Here is an 18,187-nt window from a genome sequence, read left to right on the forward strand (position 1 = left end):
GGATAAAGTTTTCTAGCCCTATATCAAATCAATCAAAATTTGATGGTCTCAAAAGTATTTCTCCGTGAAATTTGTTCGCGTTATTTGTTTTTTATCATGTTATTGTTCTTTTATAAATATATGATTAGCTACTCAGGCTTATCTTACACTACAACAAGGAAGTGGTGGCAAATATTTAAAATCCTACCGGCTATTTAAGATTTTGTTAAGTTCGACGTCCTCCAAAATAAATTATGTATCGTTTATCTTTTTTTTTAGTGATAAAATAGATGCACTTAAATATGTATTTACGAATAAAGAAGGCAATTTAATTGCACGGCCTGTTCTCTTAAACCATCAAACGTCGCTTAATGTTCGACAGCACTGCCCTGACTTCAAAAGTAGAAATTGTATATATCGTTATCTCTTTCAAGTATGTGGTTTTGCTTAGACCTAGTTTTTGTGATATTATCAAGGTGTTTATAATGGCGGACATGATGATCAGCGAAGATGTAAAAAGTCTTCCTGCGGCTGAGGTGCGCCAGCTGCCTTGTACCGTACACTTCTCAGGGAAAGCCAACGTGATACAAAGATTTGACACATACATGGAGGAGGCAAGTGACGGAGATAAAAAGCTGGTCAAAGCTTATTTTCGGGGTTACCCGCTTGTCGGCACACGAATTCCCGTTCCCGAGGGCTACAAGTAAGTTTCGATAAAACAGTTTTTGTACCCTATGCAATACTCAAATATACATATGGTATCGATCGAGTTGTATAGTCTGCTAGTTATGTTGCAACTTTCAAATTTGATGCAATCATTAAAATGGGCTAATATCTGTGTTTTTTTTTTGTCACATACTATTGATCGACAGAGGCATCGTATTTACATCGATATCCGGTGCCAAGTCACGCACACTTAAGGCAAAGGCCTGTTTCGATCATCTGACTTATTTCAACTGGAGCACGAAGCCATCACAAGCTGATCCACAACAAGCAATCCAAGAATGGATCGCGGTGGCAAACACTATCCACCTTGATGTAGATGGAATATAAGCATGCGGCATTTATTCGTCACTTACCTGTTTTAAGCACAGCTACGTCTGATACATCACTCTGACCTGAGAAGTCATTTCGCCTATTTCAGTATTGTAGACCAAGTATGATGATACATTTTCTGTTATGGAAGCTTGCGTCTACGACCAAAAATGTGTATCTTCTAGCTAAATTTTTTTGAATAGCTGAAACAAAAATGATTGCTTTAGATGCGAGCTAGATTTCTGTGCCAAGTTGAAGATGGATCCTTCAACCATTTGTCCACATATTTTTTGTTGAACCAAGCTTCCAAATATGTACGTGTGTTCATGTGAATCGAATTAGTGAGGATTAAGCTGAGGGTATTAATCTGCGCAAAAGACCAGCGTTGATAAATGTTTTTAGGTTCCGAAAGCCTTGAAACGACTTCTTGTCGGATCGGTTACTCTTTGCTTACATTGAGCAGCACTCTCCAAGTATTGATTATTGAAATTGATATGCATCGCTGCTTTATACTGTATTGGACGAAAATGTCTGGTATATGAATAAATGTAAGATTGGTCATAAGTACAATTTGGTTTTTTGACCAGGCAGTTGGCTGTATTGAATCAATAAATGACCCGAAATGCTCCACAGCATAGACCGCAATTTAGGCTGAAATTCCAAACAACAAATGAAAAGCTATAGATTACACTCTCGTTTTTCTAGATCTTATTTATGACACAGGTTCCGCTCTGCTCCACAGCATAAATAGAAAACTGGAAATTTGACTTAAATGAGTCATTAAAAAATAGTTATCTGCTTGCGTTAACAATAACTTCGTTCAAAAACTATCGGTTTTATTTTTAACTAACGCTCAAGAAGATTCGACTTGTAAAAAAGTAAGGACTCCTAAGGACGCTGTAAATGGCCTTGTGAATACAGATCCCTACCTAACTTCAGATACGATATGCATATTCGTCGTAAAGCCACTTGCTTGTTTCTATGTTATTTTACTTGAAAATGAAAAAAATTCTATTGCTAGCATAAGGGGCGAGGTCTTCAATGGCGAGCGTTTCATTGTCCCTGCTTAGCCTAACGTTCGAAACGAACAGTCGAGGATCATTGGTAAATCCGTGCGCTAAGGCCAGTGCTACCATCAGCAGTTTCAATTACATTAATAATAGACACGCACTTAATGGAAGTATAAGTTCGATGAATCTTCCAAGAATGCTTCCAAACTGCAAAAAACCTTAAATTGTAGGAATGAGACCGGTCGTGTAACCTAAACATTCAATATATGTACAAGCAAGCCAAAAATCCCATTCATTTGTTAAAGTAACATACATAGATTATGGGAATGAGCATAACACATTTGTTATCACTGTAATTTATATATTATACTATGGTAAAATGCCATGCAAGTTCAATTAAATGCAATCAATACTTATAACAATGGCTGCTGTTCTTCACTGACTAATATTTGTGTATATTTAGGTATTCACATTACAGATGTGTCGCGCACTTAGATACGCTCTCCATTATACAGTGCATTTTTCTGTAGAAAATGAAGAATGATGAATCTGCCATGTGACATGAAGATCTCAAGTTTATACGTATAGAAACACAACGCATACGTTATCGCGTTACTCGCAAGTTCTTTTTTTATTACCTCATTGGCGTCTTATGAATATGGCAATACTGCGAAAATAACTAAATTACTACTGTATTTATATATACAAGTTTTTATCAGCTGCCTGGGAAGTGACAAAGTTTCTCGTAAACTTTCCGACTCTATTTACAGAGAAGCGGCAAAACTCGGGCTGCAGCGCGATCGTAGAAGTACCTACACCAAAGCTATTTCGTTACTTTAAATCAAACCTGCGACGACGTATCGGCGATTCGTCAGGGAAGTGGCCGTCGGATGGTTTGAGAGTCGCGGAAAGCCATTGGCCTGTCTTATTCCGAGACGCATTCCATGAAAATCATCATGCATTCCGATGTGGAGAATATATGTACTAGTATGCGAATGGTATGGTGGTACGAGAGTACGGCGACAGAATAAGTCAGTTTTTGACATCATCATGTCGCCATTCAATCTCGTCTCGAAGGTGACGCATGCTCAGACTTCGTTTTTGTGCAGATTGAGTTTGAGGTTTGTTGAATAGCAGGCAATGTGCTTGTCACCACGTTTTACAGTTGCTTTAATGTGAAAATCTCCCTCGAGAAGAAAACCAGGTAGTTCGGGAACCTCTTCGATGAAGAATTCAGTTGCAGGTAAACGCCAGTGTCCCTAAAACCCAAATAAAAATCATGCTGCACCAATTAGTTTTTATCTAATAAATTGAAGGAATTCGCTTGTAGCCGCCTGATGCCGCTCGGTGTTCATCCTGTCACGATTTTTCACTCAATTTTCTACATTTGGCCTACTCTTGAATCTAGCAAATATCTGAAGATGTTGTATTCCTTATTATATTTATCTCTTAACGCTATTACTACTATCGCTGACTATCACGATCGTTTTCGTACAAAATAAGGAAATCAGCGATTATACAGGTTCTTTATAGACGCAGGACAGAGTTTGTGAACATTTCTATTTGGGCGTTGTTTGATGTACGGTAATGTATTTTGGTAAGGAACAAAAATTAAATAAAAACGGCAAAAATTACTGCGTTTCTTATTATGCCATGCCCATAACCTGTTTACTGCTTAATTTTCCAAGCTGAAAAATAATCAGACCGCTTCACTTAAGAGGGTGAGCTTGCCCTATGTCGGTAGGCGATTTGTAATTAGGTGCAACTTACGCGGCCTCTAAATTGATTCTGTTTGCTGATGTGAATGAACAAAAAATTACTTGTTTGAACTACCGTTCTGTGTTTATTAAGTCTATTATTGATAGGGTAAAGCAATTACCCGCGTGATTTATACTGCCACACCGGTATCCGTATTGATAAGAGATATTAATCTCTGAGGTACGCATTTTAAGTATACTGCGTAAATGACACAAAGCAAGGCTTAACTATTGTTTTTTTTTTTTATTTATTATTAGTACTAGATTTGAAAGAAAACGACTGTTTGCGAAAGCAAGTTGATTTTTCATAAATTTTGTCAAATTTACCAACTGGTTTCAAGTCCATCGCTCGGTCAGTTTCGATCGCGGAAACCGCAATGGGCTATTTAGTGTAGATACACTGTTATACTTTCGGAGACTGTCTCTCTGAAAACTGAAAAAAATTTCCCGACGATTCATATATATGACGAATATAATTGTCTACCTATTAAAAGAGCTTTTAGCGCTTAGTAACGGGAAACGTTTAATCTTTTACCGCTTTCAGTATACGTGATTTATGTGCGACTAAACGGGTAGCACATTAGCTGCCTACAATCTTGTGGGCTAAGGTGAGCGCTTTCTTTGTTGGCCTATCGTAACAGTAAGCCTGACTAAAATTTGCCAAATACACAGGCGACGCGTTAGAAACTAAGAAACTTTGAAATAGGCTAGATCCTTCTTTTGGCAAATACGAATGTCGAAACAGACAGAAATACAGAGCGTTTGATATATCGATCAACTACGAAAACGAGTTACAATCGAATGGTTCACGAAAGCAAGCATTTTAAGGGCAACATTTGTAACATAAGCTTGATGAAAAAACAAAGCATGGTATCTTGGCTAATGTATGGATTAAATTTTTGTTTTTGCTCATTGTTTCTAGTTTTTTTTTTTTTAATGCTGCGCGATAGTCAAATGTTATGCGCGTACACTTGGAAAGCTTATTCCGTGTGCTTCAGGCACTATACAGAACAATGTAGAATGTACAGGATAAACGTGATTTTTGAGCTAAATGAATACATTGCAGTGATACCACATGGATCCATACAAAGTACCATATTCGGCTAAACAAAGAAAGTATGTCAGCGACAAGTTGTTTGTTATGGGGGTTGAGGGTAGACAATAGAACCGGTGTAGGGAAGTTCTAACTTCCGTTACGTCATCATACGCACGGGTATGTGTTGATGGGATCGGCAAGACGTTGTCGTTTCAACCAGAAACCCCATTCGAAACCCCAAAATGATAAGTGTACTTCAGATACTACAGGTTAAAAAATGTGTGAATTTCAACGAACCTTGTTGTATGGACATTGGCAATCAGCCTCCTTTCTAGTTATCACGTCGAGGCACTGAGTTCCATTGAACATCTCTAAATGGCACATATCCTCGTAGGTACAAGATCCGACGCCTGTTGCACTGAGGCAAGGGATTTTGATCCACGTATACAGACCAAAAAGAATATGGAATTTTTTATGCATTTCAAGCGAAAGCTGCAATAAATAACATATGTACAGCAAGTAAAGGTTCAGCCATGTTAGTTATTAGATGAATAACCATTTTTAATAAAACATTTTTTTTTTCTATAACCTAAAAGCCTACATAAGAAGGCTTCGTCGTGCAGGCGAATCAGCTTCAACGAGTGTTTTTACTACGGGTTGCGAACGGTTTCATATTTTTTAACTAAGGATAAGTTTATCCATCTACGCAAGTTTTAGGCCCCACTTTATCAGTCTACAGGCTTTGGGCAAAGACGTGCAGTCCTAGGTCGAAGTCAGTCAACATAATAATAACATTTCTAGCGTTCCTGCGCAAACTAGATAGCATCAGCGCGTATTACAACCCTTCTAAATAGACATCTTCGTGAGTATCGAATCTCGTTTCATGATTTATCAATAGCAGCTATAAGCTGTGGGTCTGGCGACACGCCTGCTGACTGATATACTTTGGAGACACATTGTTCACAATGCGTACTAGTTATGTATATTTAATCTTCGTCTTCCATTAAAGCTTCAATGAGTGCATTCTACATATAACACTACATCGTTTGCCTCGCGCCCGATTCAGCTTGTCGTTTTATTGTATGAAAATTACGTCCTGTTCCAGTTGTGGGGCTGGTGCCCTGTTAGACACCAAGCCGAAACGATCGATACGTTAACTGCTATAGTCCTACGCTAAGTTGATTTTAAAGCGACTCATTGCTTACAGAGAGTTTATCTTTGAACGTTTCTCGTAGTTTGAACTCGATTTGCACCCGGAACCGGCCCGGCAATTCAATAGGATTCGGGCTAATTGCCACCGTTCGAATTTCAAGAAGAGGTCGTCGGCTTCCCGCGATTTCGCAATGAGCTGTCTCCAGTCGCGCAAAACCTCGTCGCGAAGGCACCTGAAAGAACGTCGGAACGTTAGAAAAAAAAAAGTGCCAACTTGAACTTTTTTGGTGCCAGCAAGTGATATTTGTTCAACACGTATGAAGCAGAGGGAGACTGCTAAACTATGCAGGTATATAAGTAACGTTTTACTTAACTTTTTGCTGTTATGAATATCATAACAACATGATTAAGTTCCAAAGAACTACACATTCATTACATGGAACCTGTGATTCCGCCAAATGGTGACGTGCGTGCTTCGATTTAATAATTCTAAAAAATAAAAACTTCATTTATTTCTTTTTTGGCAACAGAGGAGGCACAGACGGACCTATATCAAATTTTGCCAAAGCAAAGAAAGTACTTAGTAAGTGGCTGCACAAATATATAAAGGTGTCTGCTTCTATTGTGATGAATATATGTGAATATATATATATACTATTTCCCGCCATAAGATTCATATTTTGTAATAATATTTTGCCAATGAGATTTTGAAACACTTACGTTGAAGTTGTTTTTCGGAAAGTTATTAGAATCTCACTTCCTACATAGAAGAGATATTAGAGAGGCAAGACATTCGTAGCTCCCTTTAACCTTGTTTTACAAAACAAATATTACTGATCATCGCCAATAGCAAATGTACTATCGTCCTTAGAGCTATAATAGAGCGAAATAGAGTCGTCAAGATCTTCTTTCTCAGCCAGATCACATCACCATTCTTCAGCTTCTTTTATTCACCTAAAAGTAGGTTTATTAGAGGTCGAATTAAATGATTGGCGTTTAAAGCCTCTTTCAGGTTAGTGTTTCAGGTAATTGTTCGAGGGAGCGACGCTCAATGGTAATAATTCAACCGTTCCGTCTCTGATCAATCCGATATACTAAATCAGCTATGCATTTGTTGCGCTCATCAACGGTCAATGGCGGTCGTTGTTGCGACAACTGTTCCTGAAACGACATTGTCTGCATTGTCTTCAGCGCACAGCGCCCAGCATCCCCACATAGAGATTTTCGCTATAAACTTACTGAATGAAAGTGTGAAGTTGTCAAAGTAGATCCTGCGAGATAAGTCAATATTTAAAATTTGAATTCTAAACATAATATTATGTCTAAAACGAAGCACTGTACACCCGATGCTAGCAAGCATACTGTTTACTATGTGCATGCTCTGATTTGTAAAAAACTCAGGATATATCAAGCTATCCTTATTCGTTTACCATAAATATCCTTTGTCATTTGTGATATCTGCTATGTATGCTCTTTTGTATGGAACAAACTTACCTTTGTCCTTATGGTGCGGAAAAGCTTTCGAAAAATATTTAGGGAAACCCAGAAAGCTTTACTTCTGGGAAAGAGCTTCTTGAAGTTATGAGAAATAACTAATATCTTATGCGATACCTATATACAAATTAGAGGTTAGCAGTGATCGCTGGGGTTTAGGCCAGGCGTTTTCATGAACAGCTGGAGGAAGACCTATCCGATCGGTACAAGATGACAACAACGGGTCATCGTGAGGTCGAAGACAAGCGTCCCTGACCCTCAGGTCCCATAGGTTAAATGCGAAGTAAGAAATAATGGATACGACATGCCCGCGTATGCAACATAACGAAAAGGCTTCATAGCATAATAGATCTGTGTATATGCCACGCATGACTCGAGTGGCCAGTTATACTTGGTTCATGGACCTATGCTGCTGCTGCTGCGTACTCGGTGTTTCTGGGACATTTTGAAGTACAACTATATCTATTATCGCACTGCCTAAATAAAATTGGAAAATGGAAAGTGAAAAAAAAAACGCCACTGCTACTTCCTTCGAGTTCGATAAAATACTCTAAAAGCCAAACGTGCGGCAATTACAAGCGTGCGCTCATGAGACGAACTACAATGGCAGACAATTACACCTCATTTACGCTCTTTCGTAAAAACAAGCTATATTTATTTAGGTTTACGTGCCTAAAAGGCAAAAAAAAAATAACGACGCAATCTTTCTGCTAACTTTCAGCCCTACTTGGATAACTTTATAAGAGGCGGTGAAAAATTGAGCAGCTCATGGTTACTACGTCTGAATGATTTATGGAGAATGCAACGGCTTCGTACCTTGGGTCCCGTTCCACTGTCAGATACTCCAACTACGATTGCTGTGTGAATCAAAATAGGCACGATCCACCACAGCATACTGGAACAACAGGTTAGGAATAGGTGTCTTCTTTTTTTGTGGCAGTTACAAGAACTCTTGCAATTGATCCGAGCGGAGTCAACCGCAATAGCTGGCGGAACAATCGAGTTGCGCGGAGCCACGGGCCCTTTAACTATATCTAATATTTATTATACTCAGTTACTTAAAGCCAATATGTCATTGTATCTTCGATGGATAGCGAACTCTCGTGGCAACACCGGCTCGCCGTTAAATACAGAGGGCTACAGAGAGCACAAACACTACACGTTAGACCGCGCCTAACGGTCTCATAGCGTTATCACTAGATAAACAAAATAATTTTCAAACATTCAGTAAGCACGTCTTTTTGAAACACTATGCTAGTATAAATAAAGCACTAGCGGCCCAGTCTTGAACATCAAGACCAGTCTTTAGTAGTTTTCTGAAGACTATTATGCGACGGCTGGCGAAGCAGACACAGTTCTGTCAAGTCTTGCCAGGAGAAAAAGAAGAACGAAAACGAAGCGTTACCTTTGCCTGGATTGCCAAGGTACCGACGGCAGCGAGCAAAGCGACAGCAGGAGGGACCTACGGCAGTCGCTATGGAAAAGAGAGGAGAGCTCAGTGGTGCAGGCTTCTGCTATTGTCGTTGTGTTTTTCTGCGAGAGCTCTTCTGCATCAGCTCGAACTGGAGCTCAACGGCGGTTCGGGCTCCTGTTGGCTTTAACTAGCTCCAGATTTTGGATTGCAGCGTGCCACGGGGTGCTGCCGACGGTGCTTGACGCTGAGCGCCGCTTTTACCGCGAGAATAGCTAACGGCGTAACGGTCGAATTGTGGATAACAGCAGAAGCAGCGACACGATGGTGAGGACGGCTGGGGTCGCGCGCGCGACCAGCTACCAAGCGCAGTAGTTGCCATAGAAAAGATATACGGAGAAGGTGAGATAGGAAGATATGGACGAAGATGGAGATGCAGGGAAAGCGCGACAGACGCTAGGCAAAAGTTGTACAAGATGATCGCTTCGAATCGGAGTCGAAGTCATCAGACCACACGTCCGTCATTGGTCGCGCTGTCCGTTGTTTATACCGCTGGCAAGCAAAAAAACGCCGATGCTAACTCTTCGTAAAGTGGACCCGAACACACGCATGCACAATCTCATTGCGGCTGGATCAGTACACACAGGAATTATCAAATAACGCAGGAGCAGCACCGACGACAGCAGCAATCGTTGTAGCCAAGCGCTTTTGACATTGCTCGGATCCGTGCCAGTTTGCGCAACAACAGAATATCTGGGTTAAGAGCAAACGGCCAGAGGCCAAAGCAGGAAAAGAGGTCACCACGCGCACCCGACGCAGATATGTGGCGCGCGAATGCGATTGAGCTACAGGCACTAACGGCGTAGGAACAGGTCACTCGTCGTAGGAGGAGAAGGTGAGTGGTGGGTGATGGCGATGATGACGGTGAGGATTTTGGTTCCCGTTCGAACGCTTTAGGACAGAACAGGGGAGAAAGCGAACACGTATTGTCCAATCATCTTTCCGTTTTCTCTTTCTGTATGTACATTTGAACGCGTTTCAGGAGTTTATGGAGGTGCATGTATAAAGAACGAAATGAGCTAGCGACGAACGCCCGCCCAGTTGATTCCTGCTCTCGATACCGGCGGATTCAGTATAGGCTGGGGTATACAGTCGCAGCATCAGATAGTGCTGTTGATGCTGGAGACGATGTCCCCATAGTACTGGGCATCAGGTGGATAGAGTTACGTCAACGAGGACCACTCGTCTTATAATCTGTGAAGCACGAATTCAATTTACCCCCGTCTCTGTGTAGCTAAAGTAGTCTTCTATAGCGGATTGCTGATTTATCTATCTTCTCGGCATCTCAGCTACCAAGCCTATACACAAAATCTACTAGGTATTTAGTCCATTAACGATGAAATCTAACCTTTGATCTGTCGAAAAGCGATAGACTTCAGTACATGTGAAGTAACTGAACACAAAAAGGCTATTTTAATAAAAAGCCAAAAATTACCTTAATAATCAAATTCTTATGTACATGTAGGCATTTCAGCAGTCTTCGGAAAACTTTATTCTCCAAATTATTTAATTGGTCCTGTCATTGCTGAAAGCTCTAATCTTTAAATGTATTAATTATAATTTTATCCTAGAAGAGACGCTTGTAGAGCTTTCACCACAGACATTACAAATTAACGGGTTAGCCAAGTTGGTACAATTTTAGGTTTAATCAGATGAATGTTAATATTTTCAACAAGGAGTTGCTGGTAAGCATAATTATAGGTCATCGGCACATAAAAATTACGGAAGGGCTATAAGAGGACAATGGACAACCCAGTTTTGGCAGTACTTTCGTCTTTGCGCTAGCAGAGATTATATGCTGCACTGAAAAAAAGTATGCATCCATTATATGAGTGGTAAATAAGCTTTTGTGACCCTGGCCTGTTATATGCATGTGCTTACCTTTTACGAAAACTGTGCGGATTGCATAGATGAAGCGACGGCGGTTATACTGGCAAGGCTTCTCTCCTCAGCGTCGTTCAACGACCTTTGCTAGATTATCCGACCACGCTGTCTGTCAGTCAGTCAGTCACTTCAATTTTGACCACCGGAGTGAGGAGATAGAAGTTGTCGAACAAATAATGGAATAAATGAAGTAACTGGGATACTCCGGTGAAGATCCGTGATTTGTTTAGCTGAGCTGCCATGGTGTGGATAGCAATTCGAACGGCTGTTCTACGGACTACCATGTAGTATAGGAAGAATATATATTTCATAAAAAGAATACCGTGCTCAAATCTTCGATTTTTACTCTAGATCATTGACAATGTGCCTAGTGCATTGATAGGAACGATTAATGCAATGGCTTACCGCCGACACCAATCTCATTTGACCATTCCATCGACATTTTTCTTACTTCTATAATGCAGATGAGCGTGAGTATTTCTCTCTGTAGCGACACGCACATACACACACATATATATATATATATATATATGTATATATAACGTTTGTTTGAAGTTATTATCTGTGCATGAAGTTTTCATGAACCTTACACATCAGAAACGCGCCATTTGAAGACCACGACCCAATACGTCGCAGGCAGAAAAAACTGTGCCTAATAAACGTATTTCAGCGTTCCACTGGAACCGCTAGCATCGTTTGATACGAATGCGAAAATTACTATATGCACTATAGCATAGTCAACCTTACAGATATAACAGATTTATGATAAAATTTACGATTGACGATTGCACCGTCTTCTATCAATGTACCTAATAATAAGGCCATGCTCGGTGATACCCAGAGATTCACATCGCGGGCAGACTCACGTAAACAGCAGCTGACGACGTTGTTTTCTATTCGGGAACCGACGATGCTATTCAGATTTCTGCTTACACTCAACAGATAGTCACCGATTCTATAATAAGCCATTACATATACTAGAGAAAAGTAGCAAATAATAACCGTAGATTAAAGCACGCCTATAGATAACGCAACTGATCTTACCGCGTCTGAAACAAGCGCGTCCGTCAGCATCTGCTGGTACGCTCAGATATTCGACTAGCTTTCCGTGACAGGCGTAGGTAAATAAGAGAAACTGCACACAACAATTCGCTTAAATTCGTCACGACTGAGCTCTTTATATGAAAAATGTACACGAACTAATATCAGAGACATCTGTTCAGAGTATTGTTTGCCCAAAAACCGACTTCACCTAAAACATTAAACACATTGGCCTGACGATTAATACTATCGTCAGTACAGCTAAAACAAGCACCTTTACGACTGCTTAAAGCGTTCGTATACCGACGGCCTGAACTGTCCTTGAGGCAGTAGCTTTTCCCGTTCATTCAGTGTCAATTACGACGGATGAATTGAAGCAATACCCAAATAACGTTACCCTAAAAAATATTCTGCGCCAATCAACAGCGAAGCGGGTGCATCTGCATTTGGGCAAACAAAAACCCTCATAAGTGCAACAAAAATGTCAGAAAATAACTAAGGGTACCGGCATTTGTATTCTGAAACACCAGTTGTTTAGGTACATTGTGCGCGTTCAAAATGATCCCGTTCACTGCTATTGAATTAAGAGTAGTAACTGATAAGAAAAATGCAACACTAATATTTAAAATAATACAAATATTCAAAAGATCGTTTCCACTAACGAAGAAAGTAACGAACAAATGTACGAAAAACGAAATAATTCAATGGGCTCTCATTTAAGAATCGAGTCGCTGATATATTGAATTGGCGCTTTGCTCATTGGTAATCGTCTACGTCGTGACTGGGTCGTAAATCCTCGGGTGGAAACACAGTCGGATTAGGAATGCGGATTAGGATTTAGTTGAAGTAGACATCCACAGAGGTAGGCCAATCGTCGGCCGCATTGCTTTAAAGCTAGAATAATTGTAAATATCGTTACTAGTGTAAATGCTGAATAAACCTGAGTTTGTTTAACCTAACATTTAAATGAAAACTAGGGCCTCCAAACAGCTGGAATAAGAAGCGAAATCATTTGCCCGAAAACGTACATGATGATCGCTTAAGTGTTCCGCACGCTTTACCCCCTACGATCTTACAATATGCATCTACTCTTTCGTTTCATTTGAAGCGTTATCAGCCCCGTTTGAGTCTGAACGTATTGGATCATAGCGCCAACGAGTGAGTGAATAGAGCAATTTACATTTAGATGAAGGTCTGCGGAGCATTTCGGTTTTGAGATTTTTCGAACGTATGATCATGCTTTTGGCGACAAAGGAAGCCCAGATAGGTCATCTCTTTTGTAAGTAAGTTCAAATCTGATAAAGTTATGGTTAGAACATCCTCGTAGAAAGATGTTTAAGCAACTAAAATGGTCATCTGAAACCTCTTATCTTTATTTGAAAGGTTTATTCTCATTCAATATGTAACCTAAATAGCCTTAACCTAATCATAATTGCTTGCTCTCAGGGCAGTCTTTTACAAAAATTGTTGGATCGCAAAGTCTGGAGATTCATATAAATAGCAGAATTAAAAAGTAACTTTATTCATTCACAAAGGTCATGTAGCCTAGCCCCCGTGTTAGTTGGATTTGCAGAGAGCAAATTTAACCTAAATTTTACATTTTGGACGTTTGGTGCCTGTATTAATAGTTTTTTTTTTTTTTTTTCTAAAAACCTATATGGGAAATCATAAAATATCTAATAACTTCGAAATAGGTAAACTCCAACTGATTATATTCGAACTAATAAGACTGGCCTGTATATCGAATATATCTTTTCATATTCGGAATGCCTAGTGAACCGTTGCTCACTGTGATCGATCTAATCAGTCAGTTGAATGGCTCTGGTACAATTTAATTCAAAATTTTGTGTAAGATATTAAACTATCCTTAGCGTATCCTATAGACTTTCAGATTGAGTCACTTTTGATACTAGCAGACGAAATTTGGCTGGAAAATACGCTAGAAACCTCTGGCTGAAAACGGGCCGAGTTTACTTGACGACAAATAAGTTCGGAGGGAAAAACATTTTTCTGTTTTGAGAATCAACGCTCAGTAGTAAGGTTTTCGTTCCTCGAGGGCCACAGCACTGCGGAAATTCATCAAAGATTGCACGGTACCGTGAGTGGTGCAGACGTTACAATAGTAAAGACTGGAGACCAGCGGAAACGTGACCAAATGTGAAGCATAGGAATGCATTGTTGCAATGGAGGAAGCTTTGGACGAAAGCGGAGTTTGGGGTCTAAGGGTTCTATCGTTCAAATCTAGCATTTCATATGCAACGCGGTGCAGTATTATGATTTAAATGCTGAAAATGCAGAAACTAAATACAAAATAGGCCTATCTTGAATTCATTTCAAGCCTGGAATTGCCTACGGCGTATTTCATGCGCAATTTGCAGAGCTTTAGTCAATAAAAAAACCTGCCTGGAGCGCACATTCGCCATAGCGTGAAGCGTGCCTCTACCGCCAGTCGAAGACGAACCAGGCGAGGGCATAGCGTGAAGCCTGCCTCTACCGCCAGTCGAAGACGGACCAGGCGAGGGCATAGCGTTGCCCTGGAGAAAAGTGTCGAGTAGGTACGAGCCTAAGGTGATAGTCATACTTGTAACGGACATCAGGGGCATCTTTTACTATGATATAGTCTCCGAAAATGAAAATATAAATGCTGCCCGCTATTTCGACTCATGGACCGTTAGCGCGGCAACTGAACGTACGCGTTCTGGCTACACAACACCAGACCCCAGAACTGTGTTTTATATATGTAAAGAGAGAGAAGTAGAAAGGCAAAACAAAACAGTTATATTATTAATCACGCACTACAAGCCACAGATCGAGTACAAATATTTTCGAATGAATCAAAATTTACTTAGCCTATTCTTTAAATCTACTTCGTCCTAATCCGAGCAAGCCTTTCTTAGTCTGAACATACCAGTTATAAAGGTCTCCGGCATTAGTGAAATTTGAAATTGCGGTTGCTTGCGAAGTACATATACCTATATGATCATTAGTCAGCTGGCGAGGTCGCCACTATTGGTGAGATGAGTAGCAGTACGTACGTACTTTCCTAGTTCTGTTCTTTGAAGTACTAGCAGTAGTCAAACTAGCACCGACTTATAGTGGCATGATTCAGCTGTTTTTATCGAATGACGTCGGCCGCCGCCAGTGACTTTATACTTTCTACCATTGTTAGCCTAAAATTAAATTTTTTTATGCATTTGTCAATTGTATAGGTAAAATGATACTAGAATATATATCTGATGGGCCTACGTTTATTGAATGTGCGTATATGGAATGCTAGAAATATTAGACAATTTATACTGTTTATAAGGTCGCTTGTAAAAGATAACATGGCCTCACGAGAGAAACAACAATTCCTGCTACGTCCCCAGTATTTGAACACTACGACTAAAACGGCCTCCAGGAATTTATCCTAAGTGGTTTTACTTAAGTCCTGATGAAATAACTTAGCGTCTTAGACTACCGTTCACAACACAACTTCATTACAAAAGTAGTAACTTATTGGACCGGAAATGGAAAAAGCACACTGAACAATCAACAGTCTACTACTTTCCTACTGAATCAACTCGCTCCGAGAAGACCGACTTCTCATAACAAGGGTGTTTTTGAAAAGAATAGAACAGCATAGAAAAAAATTACCATCACTACCTAGAGTATTGAAAAGCTTACCTAGTCAAATATTTTTCTTGCGATCCCTGCAAAAACAAAACATGCACCAGTGTCTAATATTAATAAACAAAGTTCTGCGCGACTGAGCGTAATGTCAATGCTATCGGCAGTTACCGATTTTCATTGTAAGAAATGCAGGATCTTTAAATCGTGAAACTATTTAGCTAACGTTTGTGTATCGTGCCATTATGCCCCTGAGTTCATCGAAACTGTTGACGGCAGTTGTGTTAGCTTTACAAACCGATAACAAATGGAAAAGTGATACTAGCCAAAGCTGTAGATTTTAGGACGAAGCCCCAGCTGCAAGCACGAATACGGTTTGTGCATATACGAAAAAAATTGATATGTTTTTATACGCTCCACCAAGCAACCAGAGTGGGTAGCAGAGTGGCTATTATGCATTCGATTATAGCACAATCCCATGGGTCGAAATGAAACAGCGGATGCCCTTGGCTAGTATATCTGGCAACATCAGATTCCTACTCTGCGAAGTAGCTGCGGGGGCTTATGGTCATGTCAAATGTTGTGGCACGTCGTTGACCCGGTGATGAAGTGAATACTGAACAAATGAAGTTGAATCGAAATAAACAGAGAACCGTGTGGCTGCTATCACTAACGGCAATTACAGATCGTTTTTATAGCTGCTCAATGAGGCAACTGAAGGACACCCGACAGAAATTCTTAACTGTGGGGCGCCGATCGAGACTATGAAGTGTCGACGGTTGATGGCGCACATGTACAGGGTACCATTCACTACATTTGCTTTTTAAGTATGTCACGCCCGCGAGGTAAGCAGGGCACCTTACAAACAACTGACAAATGACGTATGACACAATGGTGGCAAAATCCGCCTAGAAATGCAAAGTAAGCCACTACCAGACTGGACAGCAAAGGACGAGGCTCGGTAAGCTTTTAAACATAGACAAATATAAACCCGAACAGAGCCAAAAAAAAAACACATCATAGAACACATGGTCAAACGTTATCGAGTTATACCTTCGCGCCTCATGTGAGGCTCGACGAAGATGAATATATACAAAAAATGGCTGATATGAAAATTGGAATGAGCAGCAAAGAAAATGGCATTGCTCTGTTTTTGTACGCATATTCTACTGGGGCGTCTGAAATCCCTATTCTTTCCTAAGGCAAATGCGACCAACTAAAAACAAATATCAATCGAATGAAAGTGGTTTGAAAGGATTAAATGCTATAGCACACGACATATATTTGATGTTTGTGCCCAATTGAATCTTGAGCAAGTTCCAAGTTCAACATGCACTCTGTTAACAGGTAGAATCAAACGCTCGTTTCTTCATCTATAGAAACGAACGAGCTTTCTCCGTCGTCGTATAACTGATTTACGGATTAGTCACTGAGAAGCCCGGTTGTGTACAGGTGCATTGGGGCACCAGTACGCGGACACGTTACCTATCACGTAAAGCAACGATGGATATCATGGCATCAACAATACTGACTAATCTATATGTGAAGGCGCAGCCCTTCAGGTCCGTTACGACGAACGGGCTGTGTCAGCGTATAGTTCAAAGTAGATTAGCTCATACATGACACATGACAAACCGGGAGAGATAGGGTTTTGGAAGAGACAGAGAGAAACCCTCAATAGTCGAAAGCAATGAGGTTAAACAACTAATCTCTATCCATTCAGCCGTTAAGAGGTCTGTTGAAAACACGCACTGCCGGGTGATTACCGTGTAGACTTTTCTACGTTAGGCGGCAAACGTATCGGGGTCGCTGACCAAGCGGCTACTGTTAACATCGGTGATACGATAGATCCCAACGTTCAAACCTCCCGTTATCAAGACGTTCTTTATCCATTGACAAATGGTGACGCTGCTACAATCCTTGTGCCTGTATTGTGGCAAGGAAACGTTTTGCCACTGGGAAGAAATATCGGTGTGATACACAAAAAAACAAGTTGTAACTTGACGTATCAACTGCTGTTGTCGAATGTCGAGTAGTTATAAAGGTTAGGTATAAAAAGAGTTATACAAACAGTCGTAGCTAAAGGCGTTATCGGTTTGAGGTATAGCTGCTTTTGCCGAATCCGCAGACTGATAGATACCGGATTTGGTTTGCAGTTAAATCTATTGAGTTCATAGGTCAACCCGCAGTTGTATGTAGTTCGAGGGTGGCCACGCTGCCCACTAAATCGATACGTTGCAAATGCATTCAAGAGATCCCTCGGCAAAGCAAACACAGCGGAACGTCGAGCTTCAAATACTACTTGCGTTTTTTTTCCCTAAAGTGCAACCTTGAGTCAGAAGGACGTTCGTCTCTTTGTTTCCGAATCTGCATTTAAAAAGATGGCATGTACTTAGATAGAATCTGGCGGGACTGGAATTTAGAGTGATCCTCCTGTTACCATTTGCAAGCTTCAACAAACTTAAAAGAAATCCTGCCACGACCAAAGCCGGGCCATCTCCAAGAAAACTGTCAAATACTCGTGACATGGCTCTTTAAAATGAAGTTTTCATTAAAATTATCATCGAAATCAAGTTGAACAAAATCAAAAGCAATTAATTTCACTTAGATAGGCTGTCACAGTCCTTTATTTTGGCACCGGAGCTAAGTTGGGCTTGGAACTCAGATATTAATTAATTAGACAAAAACGCCATCTACTTCCGGTTTACGCTTTTGGTCG

At 40.4% G+C, this 18,187-nt stretch overlaps 2 protein-coding genes and 1 long non-coding RNA gene across 7 annotated transcripts in view; 2 read left to right on the forward strand and 1 right to left on the reverse strand.

Moving 5' to 3' along the window:
* The window catches only part of LOC111260639 (uncharacterized), a 6,834-nt gene extending 5,230 nt beyond the window's left edge, over positions 1-1,604 (forward strand). For all 5 annotated transcript variants that reach the window (XM_022833553.2, XM_022833554.2, XM_022833556.2 and 2 more), the window contains exons 2-3: positions 456-682; positions 852-1,604. In XM_022833553.2, the coding sequence (XP_022689288.1) occupies positions 456-682; positions 852-1,032 (408 nt within the window). In that variant the 3' untranslated portion in view covers positions 1,033-1,604. The remainder of the gene's footprint in view (positions 1-455; positions 683-851) is intronic.
* Positions 1,605-1,963: 359 nt separating this feature from the next.
* On the reverse strand, positions 1,964-8,840 carry LOC111260637 (ganglioside GM2 activator). Its single transcript, XM_022833550.2, has 4 exons — positions 8,280-8,840; positions 6,023-6,202; positions 5,115-5,309; positions 1,964-3,283 (listed from the first exon to the last, which is right to left on the reverse strand). The coding sequence occupies exons 1-4, from the start codon at positions 8,355-8,357 to the stop codon at positions 3,113-3,115; spliced, it is 624 nt and encodes a 207-aa protein (XP_022689285.1). The 5' UTR covers positions 8,358-8,840; the 3' UTR covers positions 1,964-3,112.
* LOC147753471 (uncharacterized) lies at positions 3,168-8,178 on the forward strand. The gene is made up of 3 exons (XR_015311142.1): positions 3,168-3,267; positions 6,053-6,318; positions 6,982-8,178. It is a non-coding gene; the product is annotated as an uncharacterized LOC147753471 (long non-coding RNA).
* Positions 8,841-18,187: the final 9,347 nt, after the last annotated feature.

Source organism: Varroa jacobsoni, unplaced genomic scaffold (assembly GCF_002532875.2).
Source record: "Varroa jacobsoni isolate VJ856 unplaced genomic scaffold, vjacob_1.0 scaffold_462, whole genome shotgun sequence".
NCBI classification, from domain to species: Eukaryota; Metazoa; Arthropoda; class Arachnida; order Mesostigmata; family Varroidae; genus Varroa; species Varroa jacobsoni.